Source organism: Gossypium hirsutum, chromosome A07 (genome assembly GCF_007990345.1).
Source record: "Gossypium hirsutum isolate 1008001.06 chromosome A07, Gossypium_hirsutum_v2.1, whole genome shotgun sequence".
NCBI classification, from domain to species: domain Eukaryota; kingdom Viridiplantae; phylum Streptophyta; class Magnoliopsida; order Malvales; family Malvaceae; genus Gossypium; species Gossypium hirsutum.
In genome coordinates, this window is record NC_053430.1 from 26,194,922 (window position 1) to 26,222,260 (window position 27,339).

At 35.4% G+C, this 27,339-nt stretch overlaps 2 protein-coding genes across 2 annotated transcripts; one reads left to right on the top strand and one right to left on the bottom strand.

Annotated features, from left to right (window-relative positions):
* Nucleotides 1–9,842: 9,842 nt before the first annotated feature.
* LOC107953089 (serine/threonine-protein kinase UCNL) lies at nt 9,843–11,390 on the top strand. Its single transcript, XM_016888313.2, has one exon. It carries the CDS (start codon nt 9,851–9,853, stop codon nt 11,195–11,197), a length of 1,347 nt encoding a protein of 448 aa, XP_016743802.2. The 5' UTR covers nt 9,843–9,850; the 3' UTR covers nt 11,198–11,390.
* A 9,668-nt stretch (nt 11,391–21,058) lies between these two features.
* Nucleotides 21,059–24,737, bottom strand: LOC121203687 (uncharacterized). Its single transcript, XM_041074126.1, has 6 exons — nt 23,898–24,737; nt 23,589–23,691; nt 22,990–23,123; nt 21,606–21,819; nt 21,313–21,407; nt 21,059–21,157 (listed from the first exon to the last, which is right to left on the bottom strand). The coding sequence occupies exons 1-6, from the start codon at nt 24,735–24,737 to the stop codon at nt 21,059–21,061; spliced, it is 1,485 nt and encodes a 494-aa protein (XP_040930060.1).
* Nucleotides 24,738–27,339: the final 2,602 nt, after the last annotated feature.

Consider the following 27,339-nt stretch of genomic DNA (forward strand, 5'->3'; position numbering starts at 1 on the left):
CGATATGGAAGTTGTAATTTTTGTTTTTTCATATTCTTTTCTTTGAAATTGTTTTGTTTATTTATGAGAATTCACTTTGAATTTTGTTTTAAATGATTAGATTATGGTGTTGCTACTCAATGTGTCTTTACCTTGATTTTTATTCTCCCATTATGCTTTAAATATTTTTTAATAAAACTTTTGATATACACTTTCATTGATATCTTGCTTTAATCGCTTTTTAATATACTAAAAATGAAGGGTAAGATGAAATTTGCATATATGCATGTCTTTTAAATGGTTATCTTTAATATGCAAATGAGTTGATCATCATGCATATGCTTATTTCTATACTGATATTCAATGTGTTTAAAAAAAAATATTCCATGAGGCAATATTTTGAAACTTAAATTTTCAAGGAACGTATTTACTAAGGGAGAGTATGTTTCAAAAATATGTAAATGACTTTGGGGGAATTTTTTAAAATCTAATTTTTTTTAAAAAAAAATTGTTGTTAAAAATTTCAAGATATAATAACATTTAAGATAAATTTTACACATTTATTCTTAAATTATTTTGCCTAAATATTATTAAACATTCTCAAAATTTTAAATACTAATAAAAAAATTAATAAAATGATTAGATATATTTCAAAATATTTTTAGTTAATCTAAAATGATTTCAAAGTGTTTTTAAGCAAAGAATTCATCCCCACAAAGATCCATCGTTTCTAAAGATAAATTGCAAGAGGGTAGTCCACAGGGGCAAAGGATCCATTCTCATTGAAAAGGATCAGTTTAAAAGGATGGATACTTTTTGTCATCTAATGATTATTTTTTTTTTCAAAAGAATGGATCTTCTATCGTGCAGAGTTATAACTAAAACACGATTTTCACCCTTCAATAACTATTGTCTCCAATGATTATAAATTTATTTAATGTAAGAAAAAAACCCATAAGTGCATACCACTTTTAAGTGGATCAACTTCTAAAAGGAAGTTAAATATTCTTTTTTTAAATGATGAAAACTACCAAGACGTAGTTAGTATGGAGAAAAACCGAAAACTTAATAAGAGTTTAAAATGGATTCTTCCATTGAAAAATAAAAAAAAGAAGTTCGAACTTATTAAAAAGATGTTAATGGCGAATGGCCATTTAAAAAAAAATAAAGGAAAGAACTTCAATAATTTTGCCGAAAACGAAGAAGAAGAAGAATGGTTCATGTTTCATGAAGAAGATGGCATTTAAGTCGTCGTTAATTAATGACAGTCGGCCATTTTTGTTAAAAATGGCGTAAGGCCATGAAATATGGCATTCGGGTAAAGTCGACAAATAAAATAATACTCAGATTTCACTATATATGTCAACAATTTAGATTCTGAAATTGTAGATAATTTTCATAACCTAATCTTGTCTCTTATAAGTGAATTAAGATTGATGTCACATCAAACGGTCCTGTAAGTTTATCAATATACCTCATGAACACTCCAAGAAATAAGAGATCGATATTCAAGCTAGAAATTAAAAAAAAATCATTAAAGATTTATTTTCTTCTTTTAGAGAACTTTAATGCAAATCTTTATCGAGTTTAACATTATCTTTTAATGAGATTAAACCTTGTAATCAATTACTTATTGATGGTTTTATTTGTTTACTCATTCCAAACCTTAGCAAAATGAGAAATTCTAGTAGAGCTTTGAAATTTAGGGAAAGAAATTTCTATTTTAGCCTAAGTAAAAGATAGGAATGGTAAAGGTTATTCATTATCTTGAATGGTATCAATTCAACATACTGAATTGAGAAAATTTGTGGCAAGTGAAGCTAAGGTAATGGAAGTGTAATGAGTTGTGGACCGAAGCCTGTAACATATGCACATATGTACATATGCACATATAACATCTTATGGAGGTCAACTGATGAAATGGGACTTATTTGACCCACTTGAACTAACGCGATTCGTGAAACACATAGAGAAACACATCTACTTGAAGTCTTGGTGGCCCAATGGAACACTTCAGTAAAACTAAAGTTATTATGGTGAATATTGTAAATCCTAAGGGATAAGATTGTATAGAGTTTAAATCCCTTAGGAATATCATATTGTAGATAGACTTTGATCTCAACCGTTGATGTAGTACTGTTGGATTTGGGGTAGCTCAACTATAAATAAAGGTCTTCCCCCTTATTTGTAATCATTTCACTCAAAGGTATTGAATATATTTAAGAGCATTTATTCAAACACGTGGCGTGCTTAAGTTTCTTGTGCCTTTTCTGTTTGCTTTTTGCTTATTTGCCTTTTAAGTTTTGCTTCTACTTTATTTTAGTGCCTTAGAGAATTTCCTTTATGAATACTCACTTTCAAGAGAAAGGCAGACTTAGGTGGATTTGAAGCAAATGAATAGTTGAAGGCACCGATTGACATGACGAAAGGAGTAGACGAGCAGATTGAGCCTAGGGAGACCCGTGGCAGAGGTAAGAAAACTAGTAGATCGAGGGATATTTCTGTCGACTTTGTAAAGTTGAGTGGTTATTTATTGGTTCAATTATATGTGCTTTTTAGACTTTTAACCCAGGATTTTATAATTTAATCCAACTCAATACAAGTTTTTCTATTCTCGAAATAAATATTATTTATTAAATTAATTTTAATTAAATAATTTTTTCAACCCAATTCTATTTTCATTAAAGTCATTGCAACTTTACCGTAAAAGAATCTGTGAGAAAATATATTTAATTTTCATATTCAATGGATTCACAATGATCAATTAATTTAATTTAATTTTGGTATTTCAATTATTTAATTAAAAATAATTCGAAAAGCTTAAATTAATTATCAGGTCATTTTCATACTTAGTGAGAAATGACATTCATTTCTAAATATAACTCATTTCTCTAATTTTATAATTTCTATCCATTTTTGTTCATTTGATTCAACATGCAATCCATTTATGGTTTCAAAGAGCTAGGGAATAGATCAATTGGACATATGTAATTAAAGCTCAAATGATTTATAATTAAGTTTTAGTTTTTCGCCTATTAATTATAAACTCATTTAGTCACAAAGTTATTTCACTATAATATTGTGACTAAGCTCTCCCCAATTACATACCATTAAAAAGCTACTCAATTAGTGCTCATTCAATGACCTTGTCATAAGTGTGTTACCATCATAGGATGTCCTTAATCTCTTTAGGATAAATTCGTTCCCCAATATGATCCTATTTTATCTCATAGTAACCATTATATTTGTTTTCATGAAAAGTCAATTACTATCAATTAGTAATTAAGTCATTCATTAAAAAGAAAAATGACTCATGGCCACGTTTACTTTTCATCTATCATGTAGTGCTAATGAGAGAATATCATTTACCTATTTCTTGGGCTATGAATTTCACTATTCTGAATGATTCTACATACTGCAGAAGTCGTATACCCAACAACCAGGTTTTGATTCCTTATCTATTTGAACTCAGACTTTTACTTACATCAAAATATACAAATTACACATACATAGTCCATCATCCACTTAGGATTAAGGTATGCCACACTATAAATGCCACAAGTGAATAAATGCATAAATGGATTTAGGATCTATTCTACTTGGGTCCTATCCGATGTCTTACTAGTCCAAGCAGTCACATCTGTGTCTCTATCTTCTAAGAGTCATTCGCATTGATGCTCAAGACAAAGAGTCTCCCCAATTGGACTTGATAAACAGAATATTCGGTTTTTCAATCGGTTTGCTCATTTTTTATTAGACTAAAGACATATTTAGGTTTATCTACTAATATAAGTTATCTTTTCGTTTATCTACTAATATAAGTTATCTTTCCGTATTACGTTTTAACCACGTAATACTGCTTAGTACTAGTTAAACATTAGATAACCAATGAGCTAATATTTGCTTCCATTTTGATTTGTATACAAAAAACCATTGAGGACAATATATAAAGGATATTAATGTAATTTATGGATAATTTTGTTAAACCAATTTTTCGAAAAAATACAAGTATACAAACGAATATACTAGACTTAGGGCACCAGATCCAACAAGATATGCATCAAACTTTGTGGGAAAAGTAGTGATGCAAACTAGGTAGTTAAAACGAGTAAATGCTATGAGTGAGGTACATCTTGAACACTTTCCTAGTGTTTTGCATTATGACTTACCATTGGCTTGGTAAAGATACAAGGACCCTTTCAGAGTTTTGAAGCGGGTAAGTCGAGGGGCTTACAAACCAGAGTTGGCAAAAATACTCAAGGTTAACCCACTATTCAATGTGGACATGCCTAATCCTATTTGTGTGGATCAATAGGATCCTGATCTAGGCAAGTCACAATGGGGGCAATTAAGAGCAATGGGCTCTAGTCAACGAGATTTACAAAAGAGAGAAATGGTTTGAGTTAGGCGACAGTGGAGACATAAGCCAAGGAAAATGTTTCGAGGGGCAGAACTAGCTGATAGAGAGACTAGTTGGGAATCGACTGAGGCATTGAGACAGTTTCAAGATGAGTTAGACCAGTGTTATTTTGAGAATGTGATGAAGGCGTCGCGAGAATGGGTGGAGGAGAATATCACAAATGTACATAGAATGTCTCATGGAGTTCAACTGATGAAATGGAGCTCATTTGACCTACTTGAATTGGCTCAATTCATGGAACACACGAAGAAACTCATCTACTTAAAGCCTTGGTGGCCTAGTGGAACGCTATAGTAAAACTAGAGTTACTATGGTGAATATTGTAAATCCTATAAGATAAGATTGTATAAAGTTTAAATCCCTTAAGACTTTCATCTTGTAGATAAGCTTTGATCTTAACCATTAATGTAATTTAAACTGTATCGTTGGATTTAAGGAAGCTCAACTATAAATAGAGGCCTTCTCCCTCATTTGTAATTATTTCATTCAAAGTTATTGAATATATTTGAGAGCATTTAATCAAACACGTGGTGTGCTTAGTTTTCTTGTGGCTTTTTAGTTTACTTTTTGCTTTTTCGCCTTTCAAGTTTTGCTTCAACTTTATTTTAGTGCCTTAAAGAATTTCTTTTGTGAATTCTCACTTTCAAAAGTAAGGCTAATTTAGGTGGATTTGAAGCAAAAGAATCACCTAAGGCTACGTAATTTAGTAGACTAAATTTCTAGTCCTATGACAGAAGTAAATAGTTAAGATTGAATCATTAATCTTATTAATCATTTCTCATCCTTAGTGAATATTTTTAATTACCAATTCACCTCCCTTCATAAATTTCGACCTAATGATACATTTACTCATGAATTTTTGTACTAACAAATTCTTTGGCTTTGTATTTTATAACAATGTCCATTTTATCATAACTCCTATCATAAAAAATGAAAAAGAATTAAAATATCATTAAAAATAAAAAAAAAGTATAATAAGAATTAAATGAATAAATTTAAAAACATAACTTTTATTACAAGAAAAAAGAATTAAATTAAATTATAAAATTATAAAATATTTTTTTTATTTCTCAAAATATCCATAGAGTAAATCTAGTGATTAATATTATGTGTTCATCGATCATAATATTAATACTAATATCTTAAATGAAATCTCAAACTTAAATATATATTCTAATTATTGGTCAACATATTTAATATAAATATATAGAATAATATAAAAAATAAAAAGTTTAATTGAGTAGGATGCCCTTAAGCTATGTTTTTTGTTTGAGTTAGGTATCTGAATTTTTTTATCGTATTAGATACTTAAGTTATAATTTTGTAACTATAATTTTGTAACTAATGTTAGTCTTTACTGTTACACTCTATTAAAAAAAAGTGAAAATCAATCAAAAAGTGTCAAGTCGCATTATTAAAATCTAATTAAATAAAAATATTAATATTAAATAAAACAAATAATATTTTCCTCCCTAGCCCCTCCTTCTCCCTCTCCCTCTCCCTTCCTGCGATGGGTGGTGCGTTTAGTTGCGATTAGTGTAAAAATAGTGGTGACAGTGAAATTAGATACTGTAACATGAAACCACAAAACACATGAACCGCACCCAATCCCACCTCCATCTTCTCCCTCGCACTCTTTATTTTTAAATAACAATTAAATACATTTAGTTCACTTATTATTTGTTCTTATAAGTTTAAAGCAAATAAAAAAGATTATATCAAAAACCATTTGTAATAATTAAAAATATAACGCTTATCGTTGATATTATTCGATAAGTTTCAATTCATTTGAAAAAATCAAACTCAACAAACAATTTTTTGTAACATAAAAGGTGCTGTCTGTAAACTTAAATCTCAATAAAAAGTGAATTTTGAAGCATTTATTAGTTTTTTTTTTTCCATGATGTTCTTTAGTCTCCATTAATCTTAGTGTAGGGTTTAGAACTCGGCATTGTAAGAACTGAAGAAATAAAAATATCCATAAAATATGGAAAACTTATTTAACAATGGAGGGGAGCAGGAGGGTGGGAGAGAGAAGATGGAGAGGGACGGTCGAGAGGAAAGCCTCTGTTTTAAAAGCAGAAAACATTGGTAAAGAAGTTTGAGTATTAAATTAAAAGAATTTGTAAATGTGAAGGGTTAAATCTAATGAATTATTTAGAATTAGGATTAAATTGATAGAATATATAAGTATTGAGGATTAAATATGTTATTATACCACTTAGAAAAAAAAACTTTTATATTATTAATTTAATGGTGAGTTACCAAACCAAGAAAGAATTCATATATTAATGCTTAAATTGAAAATTTTTAAAGTTAGGTGACCAAAATAAGAATAAGGGCATAGTTCCATGACTATTTGAATAGTTTACCCTAATTATAATTATTAAGGATAAATATTATTTTTAAAATAATTGTAAAAAATATAATATTATAACTAAAATTAAATTTTGTATTTATATGTGAAATGATTTTTAATGTTGTAAAACACTTTTTTTTAACTTAATGCTGTAAAACACTCTATTCATTAGTCTTTTAGAAATAAAACGTCTAACCCATATGGAACTAAAATGATTGGGTAAACTACGTATTGGTTATTTTTTTGGTCACTCATTTTAGATAATTTTCAATTATTTAATTAATTAACTTTTAAATTCTAAAAATTTAGAAATCCTCTTTGTTATTATATTGATTCGAATAAATAAACCAAATTAATAATAAAAACTTAAATGAAAAATTAATTCAATTTTATAATAAAAAAAGTTAAAGCTAAATTTGTATAAGCTCAAAAATATTTGAGAAAATGAGAAAGAAAAACTAGCATTGATTGAGAAAGAAAAGTGGAGACATCGGGGGAATGTGTGAAAATATAATAAATTTTAACAAATTTTAATATTTTTTTATAATTTTTGAGTATTTTATATATTTTTATAAATTTTAATACTTTTTGAATTTTTATGTATTTTTTCATTTTTATTTTTTATTTTCTTAGTTTGTAAAATTATAAAAAAATTAGTATAATGTGTAAATATTAAGGATCAAATTTTTTTCAAAATCACGATTATATCAAGCCTAGTCAGTATTATGTTTAGTGACTAAATCCATTTTAAGGTATAGTGGCTAAAATTGATAACTTATCTAACAAAAGTGATTAAAGTTGACAACTAATCTAAGAGAAGTGACTAAAATAACAAATTTTTTAAATGGACGGGTAAACCTGGATGACTAAATATGAAGTTTACCCAAAACTTTGTATTTACCTGAAAAAAGTTAAAAACCCTAAACACCTTGAAAATTCTTATTTTTTATTCAATATCGATGGCTACTGCGATTCAGCAAAAGACTTGTAAAATCTTTCAAATCAAGCTTTCCTCTATCTCTATCTCTTTTTCGCTTTTCTGGGATATTTTTCCTTTTGCGTACAGATTGTGAAAGGAAAACTTTTTTTTTATTGTCGTTTCTTATAGGGGTTGTTTCAAAGAAGATAGGTGAGATTGGCAGAAAAACATGGTTGGCATTAGCTGCATCCTTTTCAACCCGTCCAGTTTTAGAGTGTAAGAAAAGCAGGAAGAGTCGCAGTGGCAATCTTTATAATTCCACCAAAAAGTGTTAGACAGGATCATAAATTTTGTTTCTTAAATGTCTTGATTTTGAACTAGTTTAGGAGAAGCCCTGAAAACATAATTACTATGAATTGAGTTGTTGTATTGGAATCATATGTTTTGATGGTTAGATGATGTTCTTGACTTGATAATTAGATTTTAAGTGAAAGAGTATAACCTCAAACACACATGTATTGAAATGGTTGTCTCAGATGTTTAAATCTTGGTGTGAAGAATATGATAGAAGGTACCCCTCAGAGTATGAAGAGAGAGATGTAGAAATGGTTAAACACAACAAAAGGGGTCTGAATCAATTTTGTGGTCTGACTTCTGGAGAGGTGGCCAAGAAGTAGAGAATCTGTTGAAAGGAGCAAGGCAAGAGCAATGAAGTCGGGACTGATTGATAGAAAAGAGAAGATGAGTTCCAATGAACAGCTATGGTTTAGGACCTGATGAGTATCATCTTAATAATATGCTGTTTAGTTTGACGTGTATTTTGATGTTTGAATGACTTGTTGCTAAGGTTATGCTATTTTATTTATGATCACTACTGCACCAAAACCCAATGCTTTTACATAACCGTTAAACTTTGTTTGATATTTTTGATATTTAAAAAAATTAATTAATGTATTTAATGAAATATAGAAATAAATCTTTATCAATTGAACCTAAGTATTTATTTAAAATATAATAAGAATAAATATGATATATTTTATTAATTATATGAACTATTTTAAAACTTTAACTAAATAAAAAATTTGGCAAAAAAAAAATCAAATTAAAACAACCAAAGTTGAGGGAACATGTTATTTTAAATTATACACATGTAAAGACGATAGATCATCCGTATAAAAAAATATATTTTAGAGATTTTGATTTTAATATATAGAAAATAAAATTATAAATATCCTTGGAAAAAAATTAATGAATAAATAATATGTTGAGTAATTAATGTATTTTGTGTCAACGATAAATGAAATCTCTTTTTAACTTGTGATGTTGTATTATATTAAATGTATTTGGTTACATATAAAATTTGTATTGTTATTTATATGTATATATAAAATTTTAATTTAATTCTATATATTTTAAAAAATTGAATATATGTATATTTATTTTTATATTGGATTAATATAATTATTTGTTTATATAATATCTCATGTAAAATTGTGCTAATTCGGTAATTTGTTAGTGATTTTTAAAAATTGAATCAAATAAAAATTTTATGTATAAAATTGCACAAAATTAAAGTTCATGCATAATATTGCATAGGCATAATGATTTATTTAACCCTCTAACTTAATAAAAAAAAAGGTCGTTTTAACCATTCATTTAATTTTTCGTCTTTTTAAGTCTTTAAACTTGTTTATCAAATTACCCAAAAAAGATAGAATAGTTAATTTTGTTAGTGTGATATACACATAGATGATATATTAGTAATTAATTAATTTTTTAAATTTAAAAATTCAAAAAATTCAAAATATTTAAATATATATTTAATATGTTTATTTTTAAAAAATTAATTAATAGTTAATATGACATATATGTTGATGTCATATCAATAAAATAAATAAACATTAACTTTTATTTATTTATTTTAAAATGATTTGATAAATAATATAAGTTTAAAAATTAAAAGAAAAGTAAGATTAAATTAAAAATTAAAATAAAAAATGATTATAAAGTAGATGTATCCCTAAATAATATAATGAGTGGTTAATCTATTTTTTTGCCATGGATTCTCTTTTTTACTTGTGATGCTATGTCGTTTGATATATACAAATACTTTGATTTTGAAGGAAAATATCGGAAACGAGGGAAAAAAAACATTTTAAATAGCCGTATATAAATGAAACCAAACCATCTAAACATTCTCTCTCTCCCCAATAACATTCTCATTATATTTCCTTCCTCTCCCTCCCCTGTCTCTCTCGCTTCGCTCATTCTTTCTTGTCTCTCTGCAATGGAGAAACCGCCAGAGTTAGATTTGGAAAAACACAAGGCCATCAGAATCCTGGGCAAAGGGGCCATGGGGACTGTGTTTCTCGTCCACGACATCTCTACCGACCCAACCGCTCGTTCCCCCTTCGCCCTAAAGGTTGTGCAGAGATCCAAACATGACGCCGACCGTCGAGCTCGTTGGGAAATTGGGGTCTTGAAAACCCTTTCCCCTCCCGACCCTGCCCTTCAACACCCTTTTCTCCCTCGTCTTTTGGGTTGTCTCGAAACCCCCGACCTTCTTGCCTGGGCTGTCCCTTTTTGCCCTGGCTCCGACCTCAACGTCCTCCGTTACCATCAAAACGACCACGTTTTCTCCCCCTCTGTCATCCGCTTTTACCTCTCCGAGATCCTATGTGCTCTCCAATACCTGCATTCCCTGGGTATCGTTTACCGGGATCTCAAGCCCGAAAACATCCTCATTCAACACTCCGGTCACGCCACTTTAACTGATTTCGACCTTTCCCGCAACTTAAAGAAAAAACCTCCCTCAGAAATTTTAGCTGACGACAAAAAGGTTCCTAATTCTTTGCCTCAATTTACGGCTCGACGTAAACATCGACTCAAGTTCTTTCGATGGATCCCCGTCGTACCCGATAACAAATATAACTATGCTTTGAAGAAAGCGAAATCAGCCCGAGTCAGCCCAGTGAGACGACGAAAGCTGAGTTTCTCAAACGAGGAACGTTCCAACTCTTTCGTGGGCACCGAGGAATACGTGTCACCGGAAGTTGTACGTGGGGATGGACATGAATTCGCCGTCGACTGGTGGGCTTTCGGAATTCTAACCTACGAGATGCTCTACGGGAGGACGCCGTTTAAAGGGAAGAACCGAAAAGAGACGTTTCGAAACGTTTTGACCAAAGAGCCCAAGTTCATGGGTCAACCAAACGCTTTAACGGATTTGATCGGACGGTTATTGCAGAAGGATCCGGAAAAGAGGCTTGGATATCACGGAGGCGCGTGCGAGATCAAAGAGCACGCCTTCTTTAGAGGGGTCAGGTGGGACCTCTTAACGGAAGTGTTACGGCCGCCGTTTATTCCGCCAAGAGACGATGGTGACTTGACGACAGAAGTATCCCCAGGAAATTTTGATATAAGAGAATATTTCCAGAGTTCGAAGGCTCCAAATCCGAAGTCGATGCCACCATCGCCGTTGTCGGATCATAGACGGAACGTTTCATTCACAGGGTACTAACGCACATGAAAGGTTCAGTTAGATAAAATTATTTTCCTTTTAGTTTTCAGTTCGTAGTGTACATAACATAAAGGTAGAAGACGATGTTAAAATGGCAGGATTATAACTTGTAATATTTGAAAAAAAAAAGATTTGTCGTAATATATAATTGTTAAGACAGTTATCATACTTTTTGCCTCACTACTTTTTTTTTCTTTCTCTTTATTTACCATTTTGCATTCTTCTTTCATGACGCGTGTCTTCCACGCTCCGCCATGAGGCTTGAATTTGACGTAGAGAATTGCTTCCTCCTCCATCCTATAAAAGGAACCACAAATATGTTTGTTCTTTACAGTAAAAGAGATTCTTGCATTTGCTAGTAGTAGTTCTCCTAACAACCTTACAGATGAAGGGTTATGGGTAATTATTCGATTGTAGAGTTTGTGGAAACTCTCATTTTATGGAAATAATCAAATGCATAAATATATAGATTGTTCATGTACCATCGTCAGACTTTATATTATAAAATCTGGCAAATTAAACCTTGGTGATTTGTAATAATGTTATGCTATGTTGGAATAAACCAATAATATATATTTGTCTTTTTTTGATAGTCAAATTTGTAGGGAAAAAAAAGTAAAGTAATGCATTTTCATAATTTCAGTTTCGTTTAACGATGGAGAAGAAAGAAAGTAATTCATTATAATTATTTTTCCAATTATAACTTCTTTATGAAATAATTAAATAAAAGATTAAGAGGATGATAAAGATATTTTATATTTGATTTTTTTAATTTATAATTAAATAACTAACTAGATCTCTTCTAAATAATTCACACATTTGACATTAGCATGGGACTTAGAATTTGATATCTTAAAGATTTTGGGGAATCAACCTTAGTTTTGTCATTGCCATTGAACTAAGCTTCATTGTCTTATATTTATATATTTATTTATTTTATTTTACTTTTCTTTCATCAAATCGAAGTAAATAAAAATTGAATGAATATTTAATGTATGCTCAATGTATAATTCTCAAGTGTTGTAAGTGAACAACAGCATGACATTTCATCATTAATAAAATAAAAAATAATGGACTTATAAATAAATACTAAATAACTTTATTTAAATTAAACTAAACTCGAAATCTAAAACCTAAAACTTAATATAAACCCTAATTCCTAAACTCAATCATAAACCTTATAAACCCAAACTCATATAAACTCTAAATCCAAAACCTAAAACGGGAGCAAATATAACAATTATAAGGGTAAAGTACATCAACAGTTACTAAACTTTAAAAAGTTACAACTCGGTCACTAAACTTTATGAAAAAAAATAGTTGCTAATGTTACTGAAAAGTGAAAAATTAGTCACCCACTAACATTTTCCGTTACAGACCTAACGGGACAAGTGACGTGGCTCGTTAACTAACTAATGTGGCCAATTAACTAGCCATGTTGGGCTTGAGCAATCGAAGGAACATCATTTTGGGGGGTGGGAAGGGACAGGCAGAAAAGAAAAAAGAAAAAAGGGAAAATTGAAATTTGGGAAAATGGTTCTAGAAGAGCTTTTCAAGCTGTTGAAAACATCATCCATGGCAGCAATGATCATCTTTCATCTTCTACTTCTATTTCCATTGAAGCACCAAAGGGTTATGTAATGCCCTATACCTGACCCGATTTATCGGACTTGGATATAGGATGCCACAATACAAAAATACTTAACAAAAGTTTTACAACAACAAAAACCATATTGAACATACTTCTTATTTATACATATTCTTTCTAAGTCAAAAGATTTTAAAAGAGATATTTACTAAAAACAACAGATTTTCGAAAGTAGTTTAATGCATTACAACTTAAAACTTTGTTAAACCTACTTAATCATGGCGTAGAGTATTGTTCGCCATATTCCTGCGAGTGCCCCTCTGTATGCATAATATCGCTCTTCAAACTGCCAGCTAGGCGCATTCTTGGCTTGGTCTCTTCTGACATACCGGTTAAATGCCAAGAATTGCAATACCAATAGACGCATGTAAGTTCAACAGAACTTAGTAAGTGTCAAACAATATTACCTTTATTGTTATTTTTGGATTCCTCTAATTGAAGATTTTAGACCTCCCTTTAGACTTTGACGGATACTTCTTTAATTCCTGGCGGATAACTATACACCCATCTCTACACTTAACCACCTTATACACATTTCACCCAATGAGCAGATCACAAGCTTTACACCATAATGTAGATCCTACTTCACACCATACAACCATCACGTGGGAAGCCAGATTACGTTGTAACTCAAGGTCCCAATAGATAGTGATTATACAGTCTAGGGTTGAAGCTTAACTAGGGTTTCAAGTTTAAAAATGTTATGCTATCAAAGGATAGAGAATAAATGGGTCTGTATTTGACCGTTGTTATACGGGCACAACAACGAGTTCTTTTTATCAAAAGAAGATACTTTATAAAACTCAAATGTTACGAGAAAGAAACACACAAAGACGTTTCAGTATAATCAAGTAATGCATCTTATCCATCACTACTAAAGGCGATGACTCCGTTATTATAACATGTGATAGCATTGGGGTATAACAGATTGTACTAAGAAGGTCACCGCCTTCAGTGGAGAGGGAAAACACGGATTACTTGATTATACTAGAAGACGCCTCACCATTTCTTTCTTCGTGCTTATGTTTGAGTGTTATGAAGCGTGCTCATCTAATGAGGAGAAACTCATTATGGTGCCCGTATTAGCATAGTCAACTACGAACCCAATTATGCTACATCCTTTGACAACATAACCTTTGTAAACTTGAAACCTTAGTTACACTTCAATCCGAGATGATATAATCACCAGCAACTTGAACCTTGAGTTGCAAAGTGATCCCAGCTTCTCAAGTTATAACTCCATACTCACACGATAGGTGAAATTTTATGTTATCGAGATCCATAACATCACTATGAACCCAAACACAACTTAAAACTATGACTATACCTCTCTCAATGTAACACCCCAAACCCGACCTAGACGTTATGGTTGAATTTGGTGAAGTCACATGAGAGTGTTTTAGAAAATGTATTGACCTTCAAATCGTTCTTTTTATTAACTTTTACTCAGTTCGGGAAACCAAATTCTAATTGATTTGATTCAAACATCTCTTTTATGTAGAAGCTTTTGAAACCCAAATAATTAATTTTACCTTTTATTTAAAAAAACCTTAGTTTTTAGGAAAATCGTGTTTTGATGAGTTGCAGTTTAAATAATCACAAAACTGTCATAAGTCTCGAATTAAAAACCTATAACATCTAGAAATAGGGCCTAGTCGGAATAGTGGTTTTGGGACCACAAATCCGATATCAAAACATGTATTTTATGATTATTATAAGGCCTAAAATATGAGTATATGCATGTGTTAAAGTTTCATGAAAAAATTCTTTGAGTAAGGTGTTCAATTGGAAATTAGGGACTAAATTGAATAAATTGCAAAACTTGAATTCTAGAAGCAATTTGTATGAAATTGCTTTGGATTATAAATTAAAAGGTCTTGGAGAGTAAGTTTCCCAATTTCTAAATTTTTGGACAAAAATGGGCTTGCATGAATGAAATTTTAAAGAAATGACATAAGGGAATTTTGGTCATTTGGCTTTTTAATGAAATAAAATGGGAAAAATCAAGCCAAAATCAGCCATTCTTCTTCTCTATGCTGCCGAAATTCTCTTGTCACCATAGGTAGGGTTTTCAAACATTTCAAGCTCAATAGTAAGTGCTCCCAAGCCCCGTTTTCAATGTTCTTTGTATTTTCAAAATCCCGGTGGCTTGTTCTCTTCATTTCTACTCATATTTCATGCTAGGGTTCATGTTTAAAAATTTACCCATGCATGGTTTATTTGTATTTTGATGGATTATGGAGGATATGAAAGATGAATGTGTGTTAAACATATTTTCCTAGGTGATTTTCATGAAAAACCCTTGTAAGGACCATTTTGCAAAAGTTGTAAAATGTGTGGAAGAAATTATAAATAATGGGAAATATGGGCTTCCATAAGAGAGAAAAGTGTTTGGCTAGGCTTGGGTAAGATAGAAATTACATGTGTTTCATTATACGAGCCTAGGGACTAAATCGTAAAAATGTTAAAGGTTAGGGGCAAAATGGTCATTTGGGATGGGGGTGAGAATTAGACTTGTAATGTATAATGTGGGCTATTAATGATATAATTTTGTTGTTATAAACCCCGAGGAACAAATTTCGGAGGTCGATCGAGGTAAACGCAAGGTTTCGGAATAACCGAAACATAACTCCGAAACTAATACCAGGTAAGTTCAGATAATTTAAAGTAAACCCCTAATATGCATAATTGTATGCTTTATGAATGCATGATGATTGCATTTATTATTGGCATGAAATATCATAGAAATGCATATTTGATGGTAACATGTGAAAAATGTCTCGGTTGAGGTTGACGAAAAGAAATTCTATGGATAAACCCTGATTGATATGTGTAATGAGATCCTGCATGTGTTGCAGTAAGGATTTAGCCTGAATGGGTAATATGTTGGTCTCAAATATAGAAAGGATCTCCCCCGGACGGGTGTTCCTTGAATGATCGAGCCTCCCGAAGAATATGTGTGCATTATGGATTTAGCCCGGACGGGTAATTCGATTAGGGTCTGAATTTAGCCTAAACTGGTAATTCATATTCGAGCTCACTAAGGGTGTTTGTCGCAATAAGGGATTTAGCCTAGACTGTTAATCCCGACATCACCTTATGAGTTCATAAAATGGGGGATTTAGCTTGGACCGGTAATCCCGCCATAAGATGTGAGGTTCGTGGGAGTGCATACATGGAATGATCATTCGTATGAATTGATGGTTAATGGGTATTCCATCGAGATTCCTTAGAAACTCAACGAGATTAACATGAGATGTTAGTTTAAATGAGATGTTGAATGATGAGCTCATCTAGTTAAATTTCATGATGTTTGATTATGTTACTAACTCATTGATTGAGTGCATATAATAGGGAACCATTTCTTAAATGTTGGTTTCCTTATCTATCATGGATGCATATTAAATATTCGGTAAGTTTACTTTCCTGTTATTCGAGCTTACTAAGCATGTAAATGCTTACTCCTCTCTTTTTCCCTGTCTCACAGAGCTCGAGGACTCATAAGGACTGGAAGACGATTGGAGAGTCAATACACTATCAACTAGACAAGCTTTGGTATAAGGACATTTCTATTTTGTTCAATGGCCTGTATAGGATTTTTGAGTACTTTGTTATATGTGTCATTTGCTTTGCCAAATGAAGGCATGTAAAAATATGTTTATATCGTTGTATATGGCCATGAAAATTGGCTTAATTGAAGTAGGCTATGACCTACGAATCTATGCAAGATTTTATTTACATGTGATAGGTTATTACCAATTGTCAATGAGTCGAATGAACGAGCCAATTTCGAACGAATTAAAGTGACATGAAAACTCATAAACCCCAAATGGGAAATAACCTTTCATGTTTGAAACCAATGAAATGAGGTTTCTATACAACTAGTTTTATTAAGATTATTTACAAGTGTATAATCATGTTTTTCCTTGAAATCGGTAACCATTAAGTATAAGTGATAAGAAAGGTGACCAAAAGCTTCGAAAATAGCCTATAGGGGTCCATATGGTTAGACACATGGGCGTGCGTCTAGATCGTATGTGACACACGGCTTTCTCCCATGGGTGTGTTCTATGGCCGTGTCTCCCCTGCACTTTAAATTTTCAGCTCAAAGTTGCACACGGGTAAGCCACATGGGCGTGCGCCATGGCCGTGTTAAAAAGACAATGTTGTCCATGGGCAGGCAGCACGGGCGTGTGCCATAGCCGTGTTGATAAGTCAGTGTTGCACATGGCCGAAGGGCATGGGTGTGTCCCAAGTCACACGGGTATGTATGACCACACGGCCTACTCATGTGGGCGTGTGATACCTCAAATTAAGGAAAGATTCCTAAGATGCCCAGGGCTTATTGAACACTCCTGGTTTTGTCCCGAACTGCCTTAGGGTGCGTCTAGGGCCTCGAAGGCCTATTTAAGGGACGAGTTGTTTATGGGTGAAAAGGGTTAAAATTTTAGCGAAAATTTGCGATCCAATTATTGTGTTACAATTGTAAAGTCTCAGTAATGCCTCGAACCTTATCCCAACGTTGGATACGGGTGAGGGGTGTTACATTTAGTGGTATCAGAGCTACGATTTAGTCAGTTCTAAGACTATCGTAGAGGATGTTAAAGTATGGGGCTGAGGAATTCAGAGCTAAAGTTGACGATGACGTTGAAAGAGCCGAGTTCTGGCTTGAAAATACTACACGGGTGCTAGATGATTTGTCGTACATACCCGAGGAATGTTTGAAGTGTGATGTGTCCCTTTTGAATGACATTGCATACCATTGGTGGAAGACCGTATCCTAGGTAGTGCCGAAAGAAAATATTACTTGGGATTTCTTCTAAGCAGAGTTTAGGAATAAATACATTAGCCAGCGGTTTTGGACTCGAAACGAAAGGAGTTCCTGGAACTCAAACAAGGGAACAAGATTGTAGCGGAATATGAGAGATAGTTCGTACGACTAAGTTAGTACGCAACTGAATGGGTCCAAACTGAATCGGAAATGTGTAAACGCTTCGAGGAAGGTTTGAATGAGGACATCAAGTTGTTGATTGGGATCTTTAAAATACGGGAGTTTGCCGCATTGGCCGATCGAGCCAAGAAGGCTGAGGAACTTAATAATAAAAGAAAACAAGCTAAAAGAGAGGCTCGAGTTGTGAGCAAGAGGTCTAGCAGTAAAACACTTGTTTTCCACGAAGAAAGCCAAGAGCCAGCATGAACGCTCCACTTAGTCAGTGGGATATTCAGGTAAAGCGAGAAGCTCTAAGCGACGAGGTCAGAAGTCTTCTTCCCCGATGGTGACTAGTGTGGGGAGTGTAGACGACCAAAAATCGAAGTGTAAGAGCTGCAACAAATTTCATTTCGGAGGGTGCTGAATGAAGAGTGGCGCATGTTTCAGGTGTGGTTCTTTTGATCACTTCCTCAGAGACTGCCCAGAGCGAGTTGAAAAAAAAGTGGATGTAACCCCGAAATCGAGTACTCCTATTTCTCGAGGTAGACTTCTGAGATACCCTGGAAGTGCTAGTGGCAGTAGAGTCGTGACTAAAAATGCTTCAAAATCAGAGGTTCGAGCCTCGACAAGAACGTATGTGATACATGCTCGAGAAGAAGCCTCTACTCCTGATGTTATTACGGGTACTTTCTCTCTTTTTAATATAAGTGTTGTTGCTTTAATTGACCCGGGGTTGACGTATTCATATATCTGTATGAAATTGGCGTCTAGTATGAACATGCCTGTGGAACCTACATAATTCATCATTAGAGTGTCAAACCCGCTAGCAGATCAGTCCTAGTTGACAAAGTCTATAAGAATTGTCGTTTAACGATTTAAGGTCATTATTTCCTGTCTAACCTTATGTTGTTACCATTTGATAAATTTGATGTAATACTTGGTATGGATTGGTTATCCCTGTATGATATAATTGTAAATTTTGGTAGTAAGTATATTAAATTGAAATGCCTGGATGGTGAGATTCTGCGGGTCGAATCAAGAGAATTGGGTTCGCCACCGGTTGTAATCACAACTATGGTTGCTCAGAGATATATGAGGAAAGGATATGAAGCCTACCTTGCATTTGTACTGAATACTAAGGAAACCGAGTCGAAGATTGAATCTGTACCGATAGTATGTGAGTATCTAGATATATTTCCAGAAGAATTACCCAGATTACCTCTTGAAAGGGAGATAGAATTCGGTATTGAATTGATGCCAGGGACAACTTCTATTGCTATTGCTCCGTACACAATAGCACCAACTGAGTTGAAAGAGTTGAAGGCACAGTTGCAAGAGCTAACGGATAAAAGATTCACAAGGCCAAGTTTTTCACCTTGGGGTGCCCCCGTATTGTTTGTAAAGAAGAAAGATAGTTCAATAAGATTATGTATTGATTATCGGCAACTGAATAAGGTAACCATCAAGAATAAGTATCCTTTACCAAGGATTGATGACTTGTTCGACCAGTTGAGAGGAGCCACTGTATTCTCTAAGATAGATTTGAGGTCTGGCTATTATCAGCTGCGAGTTAAGGACTCGGATGTACCCAAGACAGCTTTCAGGATGAGGTACGGTCATTATGAATTTCTTGTTATGCCGTTTGGGCTGACGAATGCACCGGCCATTTTTATGGACCTAATAAATAGGATCTTTCGGCCGTATGTGGATAAGTTTGTCGTTGTGTTCATTGAGGACATTTTGATCTACTCTAAGAATGAGGCAGAGCATGCAAAGCACCTAAGAATCGTGCTACAGACCTTGCAAGAAAAGCAGCTGTATGCCAAGTTTAGCTTGAGGGAGTTTTGGCTCCAGGAAGTCAAATTTTTGGGTTATATTGTTTTGAATGAAGGCATCTGAGTTGATCCATGTAAGATTTCTACAATTGTCGAATGGAAACCGCCTAAGAATATAACTGAGGTTAGAAGCTTTTTGGGTTTAGCCGATTACTATCGAAGGTTTGTGAAAGGATTTTCCATGATAGCGACTCTGATGACGAGGTTGCTACAAAAAGATGTTAAGTTTGAATGGACGGAGGAGTGTCAGCAAAGTTTTGAGAAGTTAAAGACATTGCTGACTGAAGCTCCTGTTTTAGTATTGCCTGAGCCGGGAAAAGAATTTGTGATAGCGATGCATCCTTGAACGGATTGGGTTGTGTGCTTATGCAAGATGGCAAGGTGATAGCCTATGCTTCGAACTCTGGATCCCTAACTTACCAACACACATCTTAACTACCAGACTAGTAGGCCTATTCTGATGTGAAATTACAAATACTTAAATATAAGCCCATTGCTCAAGTATCAGGCTTAATTCAGAAAAATACCAAAATTTACCCAAGCTAATGCTTGAACTTGGGACCTTTCAAACACTTCCCAGAACACTTAACCACTGAAGCAGATACACATTTGTGTGTAACAATTTAACAGAATCAGAACATGAAATTTAGGGCGTTACAACCCTACCCCCTAAAAGAAAATTTCGGCCTCAAAATTTTACCTGATCAGAAAAGGTGAGGGTATTGCTGACGCATCGACTCCTTCAGCTCCCAAGTGGCCTCCTCAGTGCTATGATTCCGCCACAGCGCCTTTACTAAAGGAATAATTTTTCTTCGTAGAACCTTAATGTTATGATCTAAAATTTGAACCGGCTCCTCTTCAAATGTTAGATCTGGCCTAACCTCAATCTCCTCCACCAAAATAATGTGCTTGGGATCAGAGCGGTAGTGTCTCAACATCGAGACGTGGAAAACGTCATGAATACAGTATGGCCCAATAAACCTAGGGCTTAGCTTACCTTTGCAACCGAACCTCAAAATCTTCTTCCATGGCGAGACCTTGAGAAACCCTAAATCCTTCGTAGAATACTCAATCTCGCGTCTCTTTAGATCCGCATAAGACTTCTACCTGTCAGAAGCTGTTTTCAGATGATCCTTGATCAATCTAACCTTATCCTCTGTCTCAGGGACTAATTTGGGACCTAGTACATTTCATTTGCCCAACTCAATTCAACATAAGGGAGTACGAAACTTACGGCCATACAGTACCTCGTAAGGTGCCATCTGAATGCTAGACTGGAAGCTGTTATTATAGGTAAACTCTGCCAATAGCAAGTACTCCTCGAACCCATCTGTCTAACCATCTGCCAATGCCAGTATCTAAATCACCCTTTCCGTCTAACCATCTGTCTGAGGATGGAAAGCAATACTGAAGTCTAACCTCGAACCCAAAGCCTCATGCAGTTTCTTCTAGAACCGAGACGTGAAACGAAGATCCCTATCGGAGATGATCAGGACAGGCACCCCGTGAAGTCTCACTATTTCGGAAATGTAGAGCTTAGCCAATTTCTGCAGAGAGAAATCCGTCCTGATCGGAATGAAGTGAGCAGATTTGGTTAATCAATCCACGATGACCCAGAAGAATCTTTCTTAGTGGGTGTTAGAGGCAACCCACTAACGAAATCCATCGTTACTCGCTCCAGTTTTCATAACGATATCTTAACCGACTGCTGCAAACCTGAAGGTAACTGATGTTCAGCTTTAACCTGCTGACAAGTCAAGCATCGAGCAATGAAGTCAGTAACCTCACGCTTCAACCCTGGCCACCAGTATAATTCTCACAGATCTCGGTACATCTTGTTCCTACCGGGATGCATAGCATAAGGGCAACTATGTGCTTCCCTCAAAATACACTGTCTCAAGTCCTCATCATTCGGTACACAAATCTGACCAGGGGAACACAATACCCGATCCTTATTAATCCTAAAATCCATAGTAACACCACTCTCCACCTAACGGAAACGCAACTCTAAAGACTTGTCGCCCAACTGTTTATCTCTGATTTGATCAATCCATGTCGGTTTCACTTGAAGTTCAGCCAGTAGACTCCCATCATTGAAAAGACTCAGTCGAGCGTACATCGCTCTCAGATTGGTCATAGCCTTATGACTTAACGCATCGACCATCACATTGGCCTTACCAGGATGGTACTCGATTGTGTAATCATAATCCTTAAGCAGTTCAACAGTTCAACCCATCTACGTTGCCCAAGATTTAACTCCTTCTGGGTGACGAGATATTTGAGGCTCTTATGATCAGTGCAAATAGTACACTTTTCACCATACAGATAGTGCCTCTAAATTTTCAGAGTGAAGACTACTACTGCCAACTCCAGATCACGCGTCGGATAGTTAGCCTCATGAGTCTTGAACTGTCGAGACGTATAAGCAACTACCTTTCCGTCTTGCATCAGAACACAACTCAAACCCACATGCGACGCATCACTGTATACCACGAAGTCTTTACTGGGCTCAGGCTATATCAAAACAAGAGCCTGAGTTAAAATCGTCTTGAGCTTATCAAAGCTCTCTTGCTGTGTATCAGTCCAAACAAAAGGAACTCCCTTACACAGTAGCTTAGTCATCAGAGCCGCGATCAAAGAGAACCCTTCTACGAAGTGTCAATAATATCCTGTCAGCCCTAGAAAGTTGCAGATTTCAAACACATTCTTTGGTTGTTTCCAATCCAACACAGCCTTAGGCTTACGAGGATCCACTCGTATCCCCTCAGCAGAAACTACATGTCCCAGAAATGTCACTTCCCGAAGCCAGAACTCATACTTGCTGAACTTCGCATACAACTGTTTCTCATGAAAAATCTGTAGAACCACTCTGAAATGCTCATCATGTTGATCCTTTGTCTTAGAATACACCAATATGTCTTCGATGAACACTATTACAAACTGATCCAGATAGGTCTGAAATACTCGGTTCATTAAATCCATAAATGTTGTCGCTGCATTAGTAACCAAAGGGCACAACTAGGAACTCGTAATGTCCATAACGAGTCTTAAATGCCATCTTATGCACAACGGCCTCTTTAACTCTCAACTGATGATAGCCAGAACATAGATCAATCTTAGAAAACATAGATGCCCCACTGAACTGATCAAATAAGTCATCTATCCTCGAAAGTGGGTACCTATTATTGGTCGTTAGCTTGTTTAACTGACGGTAGTCGATACACATCCTTATTGTCCCATTTTTCTTTTTCACGAAAAGAACAGGTGCTCCCTATGGAGAGACACTGGGACGAATGAACCCACGATCCAACAACTCCTGAATCTGAGCCTTAAGCTCCGTCAACTCTTTCGATTCCATTCGGTAAGGGGCGATAAACACCGGAGCTGTACCAGGAATTAACTCAATTCCAAACTCTACCTCATGGCTCAGAGGCAACCCCGATAACTCCTCAGGAAAGACATCCGAAAAATTTCTTCCAATTTTAATATCCTTAACAGAAGAGTCCCTAGAATCTGAAACACTCACATAAGCCAGATAAGCCTCACATTCTTTTCAGACCAACTTTTCCGCCACCAACGTAGAAATCACATTAGTTAGAAAATCCTGACGTTCCCCAATCACAACTACCACGACATCCTCCTCAGTTCTTAGAATAACCCTCTTAGTCATACAGTCCAGACTTACTCAGTGCTTGACTAACCAGTCCATTCCCAAAATTAAATCAAACTCCCCAAATGGAAGCTCTATCAAATCTACTAGAAATACTCTCCTTTGGACCTCTAATGGAACGTCTCTATACAATTTGCTGACTTGGATAGATCGCCCCAACGGACTCACAACAGTTACCTTGCTAGAAGTACTTTCAACCGGATGCTCAAGGTTTTAGACATAGTACTAGCTATGTATGAGTGTGTATGAGTGTGTAGAGTCTATATCTATCAGTGCAAGATAACGTACATGAAATATTAAAAATGTACCCATAATGACGTTCGGAGCATCTTGGTCTTCACGGTGACGAGCAGCATAAACCAAAGTAGGTTGCCTCACTTCGGACGGTCCAGCACCTCTGCCCACTGCCCTCTGTCCTCAGCCCATGCTGTTACCACCCCTGGCCTGACCTTAGCCCCTAGATGGCTGTTGAACTACTATCGGCTGCTGTACAGTACCAAAACCTAGAGCTTGCACCTGATCAGTTCTCAATGGGCAATCTCGAACACGATGCTCAGCCGACTCACATCTCAAGCACGCCCTAGTAGTTCTCCAACACTCGCCCAGATGGCGTTTACCACAGTGCCCACATAGTGCCACCCAGTAGGTGCAATAGGAGGCCCAACTCTCACTGGCCAGTCAAATCTGGCCTTTTTCTTAGGCTTTATCCTAGAACTCGAGGGCTCTGAATCCCTCTTGTTCTTACCCCTCTCGCGATCTTTGTTCTGGCATTCTGTGCGCTTAACATCCTCAGCAATGTTGGCCTTTTGGATCAAAACAACAAACTCACACTCCTTTTGCGGAGCTATCAGCACTCTCAGGTTATCCCTAAAACCTTCCTCAAAACGGACACATCTTTCATATTCAGTCGCCACCATGCCTCGCGCATAATGGCTCAGTCTCAGAAATTTAGCCTTATACTCGGCCACTGAACGGTCACCTTGGGTGAGATTAAGGAACTCACGCCTCCTAGCATCAATGTAGCTGGCCTCTACATACTTACCCTGGAACATAGTTTTAAAATAATCCCAAGTCAATCGGTCGAGCTGAGTGCCCTCCTTAACCATGAGCCACCATTGGTATGCCTCATCACACAACAAAGAAACAACCCCATTAACCTTCTGCTCAACCGTAAAATCCAGGTCGTCCATAATTCTCTCCATAGACTCCATCCAGTGCTCAGCCACGTTAGGGGCGACTCTAACGACACCTCTGAATAACTCGGCCCCATTGGACCAGAGTCGTTCCGTAATCGACCCCCGGCCTCTAGAACCAGTATTGGGCCCAGCGACCTTCTCCAAAATCTTGAACATAACCTGGGACAATGCATCGTTCCTGGCCATGCAATCACGAGACCCAGTCTCAGTAGCAGACGACACTGGTATCTCACTTGTGTCAAAATTCGGTATATTATCCATGGAAGATGACTCAGCTCGAACCCCTCTACGGCATCTACCTCAGCCTCTACTACCACGATCGCGGATACCTCGTGCGCTCATTGTCTAATCAAATTTATCTATATTACAAATGTTATGGATTAACTAATGGTTTCGATATTTTATTAACAGATATTTTATGCAATACAGTATCAGAAGTTTAGATTCTGTTATCGCGAATCGTTGTCTCACTACTGGTTTCAGTTTTACACTTCTTAGAATGATTTCAGTATGGTATACTACCTAAAGTAGTTTCAGAATATCCTAGTCATATTTTCAAACAATTCTAAACAGAGTTTCAAAAAACTTACAAGATCGGCGCCGGAGACTCGGTGTGCCACATACTTATTCCAAAAATATTTCAAATTATTTACAAATTATTTTTTAAAATCAATCTTTAAAACCTAAATCCACAGTCGAGTTTTGTAACCTGGCTCTGATACCACTAAATGTAACACCCAAACCTAGCCTGGATGTTATGGCTGGATCTGGCAAAGTCACATGAGTGTGTTTTAAAAAATATATTGACCTTCAAATAGTTCCTTTTATTAACTTTTACTCAGTTCAGGAAACCAAATTCTAATTGATTTGATTCAAACATATCTTTTACGCGGAAGCTTTTGAAACCTAAATAATTAATTTTACCTTTTATTTACAAAACCCTTAGTTTCTAGAAAAATTGTGTTTTGATTAGTTGCAATTTAAATAATCACAAAATTGTAATAAGTCCCTAATTAAAAACCAAACAATCCAAGTCCAGAATTACATCAAAAACCCTAAATAAGTAATAAAAATTGGATGTAATAAAAAAATAGTCTAAAAATTTACGTGTGGCTACCATTGAGTCCACCGCTTCACCGATCCGTCAAGTCTAAGGATTACCTATACAGATTAAACAGAAAAAAGGTTGAATTTTTGCAACTCAGTGTGTAAAACCCTCAAAAAACATGCTTACAGTCATACATCAGATCATAATCATAATCAGTCAGGGCCAGAGCCCCTTACAGAAATCAGTGTAGGCCTTAGCCTACTCAGATGCAGAATCAAATATAAATATTAGGGCATTGGCCCATCTCAGATACAATATGCAGAATAGATCAGATTAAACAGAGTCCTACCCACCAGCCTCTACACACCAACTCCGTCCAACCCTATACACCATGTAGGGATAAAATCGACCCACCCAACCCTACACACCATGCTGTACTAGATGCAGCACATAATCAGATAATTGCAGCTGTGCTGTCAGATAACAGGCTAGGAGCCTTTTAGAATACTTCCTCCATTTACAATAACCCAACCCCAATGCAATGCAACATAGAATACATGACGTGCAAATATGCAATTAACAGATCATACATACAAATTTGTCTACATGCTAAGAGTAACAACCTAGAGCACATATATCACATAGTCAGATCATGTAACCAGGGGTCAAGTAACTTTTACCGACCCTACAGTAGGTCCCAGTCGACTTGAGCGACCCGAGGAACCTTTTAGAGTATTTCAAAAAATTGGGTTCACACGCCCATGTGGCCTGCCCATGTGGGCCCAGAGGCCCAAATAGCCTTAGCTGTGTGGATCACATGACCTGGCCCAGAATTCCACATGCCCGTGTGGTTCACCCGTGTGGGACCACATGGCCTAATAGGCTAAGCCCGTGTGTGACACACGGGCTCACCGGCCATCACACGACTGTGTCATGTGCCCGTATCTTGCGCACACGGCCTGGCTCATCGATCATACGCCTGTGTGTTTCCACAGGCCGTGCGGCATCAACAGAAAGGTTTTTAGCTTTCGCCAAAACCTCATTTCTTACAGTTTCGGGTACACACCTATTATGATTTTGCTCCTACACGCAATCACGAATCTTTAGAACTGAAGCGAGCTAAAAGCCCAACGTTTAAAACTCTGCAAAAGCACCAATCGCTACTTGATTTCCACCAAAACAAGCAAGTTCAATCACTGGACAAATGGAGGCACAAAAGAAAACAAAAGAAAAGAGGAAGAAAACAATGAAAAATTTGGCAGCACAGTAGAGAGAATTTTGTAGAAACCAAAATTTTGAAAAAGATTTGAATTAAAATTGATAACTTCCCAAATCCCTGAATTATCTCCCCATTAACCCACTACACAAAATTCCAACTACACTGAAACACCAACGTAGAGTTGAACAAAAATAAAACTCCCCTGCTTGCGGAAGGATTCGAACTCTAGACCCTCAACACACCAACACACATCTTAACCACCAGACCAGTAGGCCCATTCTGATATGAAATGACAAATACTTAAATATAAGCCCACTGCTCAAGTATCAGGCTTAATTCAAAAAAGTACCAAAATTTACCCAAGCTAATGCTTGAACTTGGGACCTTTCAAACACTTCCTAGAATACTTAACCACTGAAGCAGATACACATTTGTGTGTAACAATTTAATAGAATCAGTACATAAAATTTGGGGCGTTACACTCAAAGTGGGAAAGAAATAAATCTTTAAACCCAAAAATTTCAACACGTAAGAAAAAGAAAAATAATTTAGGATACTAAATCAAGGGGATGAAAAAGTGCATTTGTATAGGGGAT